The sequence below is a fragment of the Mobula birostris genome, chromosome 29 (assembly GCF_030028105.1).
Source record: "Mobula birostris isolate sMobBir1 chromosome 29, sMobBir1.hap1, whole genome shotgun sequence".
Classification (NCBI taxonomy): Eukaryota; Metazoa; Chordata; class Chondrichthyes; order Myliobatiformes; family Myliobatidae; genus Mobula; species Mobula birostris.
This window is the reverse complement of record NC_092398.1, coordinates 24,330,553-24,332,936: the sequence shown is the minus strand read 5'-3', so window position 1 is coordinate 24,332,936 and position 2,384 is coordinate 24,330,553. Positions and strand designations below refer to the sequence as shown.

Genomic DNA, 2,384 nt, shown 5'->3' with positions numbered 1-2,384 from the left:
GATTAATTGGCCAGTAATTTAATAATTTAATTGATCCGACAATAGTAGGCCGAATGGCCTGTCCCTGAGCTGTACTGTTCTACGCTCTATGTTCTAAGAGATTGGAAGAAGCGTACAGGAAAGCCTCCAGTGCTGACCATATTTGCAGCCGACTGTCCACTGTGTCTGTAGTCAGGAGATATTGGTCGGCTGAGGGCCCACGAGGTATTCTATCAGACATTCGTATTTGAGGTGGAATTGCGGGTCTCGGTCTCACCCTTTGGCTCATGCTCGGTGAAGGCCAGCAGGAGCGAGGCAAACATGGAGCGCCTGAAGACCTGACGGAAGTCGCTGCCGGCGAAGACGTAGATAAGAGGGTTGAGGGCGCTGTTGAATGAGGCCAGGGCCTCAGTGAGTATATACCAGTTAAAATGACTCTGCATGTAGGCGTTTGGTATGAGGGCGTAGAGAGTGCTGGGGAGCCAGCAGATCATAAATGCGGCGACCGTGGTCACGATCAGGCGTATGGGCTTCCTGGACTCAGCGAGCCTGACCCCTTGCAGCCTCCGGCCAACGAAGGCGTAGCAAATGATCATAATTACAAGAGGCGGGAGGGCGAAGGTGAACGTGATCCAAATTAGCGCACACACGGAAAAATACCAAGAGAAGAATACAAGCATAAAGATGACGATGGCTATGACCCAGACCACGAAGCAGGTCACACGAACCCATGCGAGGCTCAGATGTTGCTGGAACCATATGGGCCGTGTAATAGCCAGGCAGCGGTAGATGCTGATCAGGCATAACAGATATAGGCTGGCAAAAGCGACTAGGAACATAGTGGGTAATACAACCAGCCAAAAATAAATGGGTTTAAGCTGGAGAATAGTGTATAAGGGGAGACACAGGCAATAAATCAGGTCAGCCACAGCCAGGTTCAGGAAGCACACATTCCAGACGTTACTTTTCATCTTGAAGCCCGTCACCCAGATGACTGCGCCGTTTCCCGGGGCGCCCAGTAGGACGGTAAGGATAAGGATGACCGTTGTCATGACGGAAGGTGCTCCCCACTCCATTCTGAATCTACCGGTCGCGAAATTGTTGGGGGAGAGATTCCCAGTGAACGTCGAATTGGACACTCCTTCAGAGAGCGATATGTCTGATCTGGTGGTGGAAAAATTGTGGAAGTTAGAGGGTTGAATAATTGAGCGAAGAGGTATTGAGGAGAGAAGGAGAGAACGAAGAAGGAAGATAGCCACACGGAACGGAAACAGGACACGTAATATGGCAGTGAAGGTGGAGTAAGTCTGCTGCAGCGCAGAGACCACAATCTTCTTTCATTACTTGCCGCTGGACCCCGGCCGCCCAGAACTGTCAAATACCGTGTGGTGGCTGCCCGTGTTTTATCCTCCCCACGTGAAACAAAGTGCCACGGAGGCGTTCCCTATGAAGGGTATCCACCCGAACACAGCCGTTATTTTGATCCTGTATCATCCTCTGCAGCCAGGAGAATATTCTACTGGATTAGGGTGATCAGGTTGCTACAACCACTGATACAAGTTCCCGAGACCGTGTGAGTTTGCTCCGGGTACTCCGGTTTCTCCACGTTCAACAGACGTACTAGTTATGAGGTTATTTGATCATTGTAAAATATCCTGCGAAAAGGCTGCGATTAAATAGGTTGGCTGCTGGCGGTGCGGGCTAGATGGCAGAAAGGGCTGCTCCACGTGTGTCTCTAAATACAGTATGTGCCTAAGACACTTTGCAGAGTACTGTAGAATGGCTTTCCAAAGTGCTCATAAGCTCCCTGTTAAAAGAACGGCCCTGCATTCTGCGGCTGTGTCGTCTAGTCTTAGCCTACTTCCCATAGGAAACATCTATTCTACATCCACTCTTTCGAGGCCTTTTCACATTGAACAGCTTTCTATGAAGACATCCCCCCCGCCCACCAATTCTTCTGAATTTCAGTGAGTAGAAGTGAGTGCCTCATATGACAAACCTGTCAACCCCAGAAACTCGAGACGCCAGTAGGTTAATTGATCACATGACAGTAATTGGGCGGCACGGTCTCGTCGGGTCGGAAGGGCTGATTACCGTACTTTATCTCCAAATCTAACTAAAAATTAAAATAAACTTTAAAATAGCCTAGCCTTTATATTCGGTTAAGTCTCCGCTCGAGATAAATATAAGCCTTACCCTCAATGTTGCTCCTACAATGAAAAAGCGATTCTACCTGTCTGCACCATCTCTATAGCTAGTATCTTAATTTCCTTTGTTAGGCCATCCGTAAGCTGCTTTCCGCCGCATGGAAAACAAGCCCAGGCTTTCTAACCTCTGAAGTTCTCCTCACTGAACTGCATATTGATAATCCCACTGCCCTGCCTTCATTGCCTAAGAGAATATAC

At 48.8% G+C, this 2,384-nt stretch overlaps 1 protein-coding gene across 1 annotated transcript; it reads right to left on the bottom strand.

Annotated features, from left to right (window-relative positions):
* Positions 1-212: 212 nt before the first annotated feature.
* Positions 213-1,031, bottom strand: LOC140190152 (C3a anaphylatoxin chemotactic receptor-like). Its single transcript, XM_072246662.1, has one exon. It carries the CDS (start codon positions 1,029-1,031, stop codon positions 213-215), a length of 819 nt encoding a protein of 272 aa, XP_072102763.1.
* Positions 1,032-2,384: the final 1,353 nt, after the last annotated feature.

Coding starts and splice junctions, on each gene's coding strand:
- LOC140190152 (XM_072246662.1), bottom strand. CDS start 1,031: ATGACAACGGTCATCCTTATCCTTACCGTCCTACTGGGCGCCCCGGGA.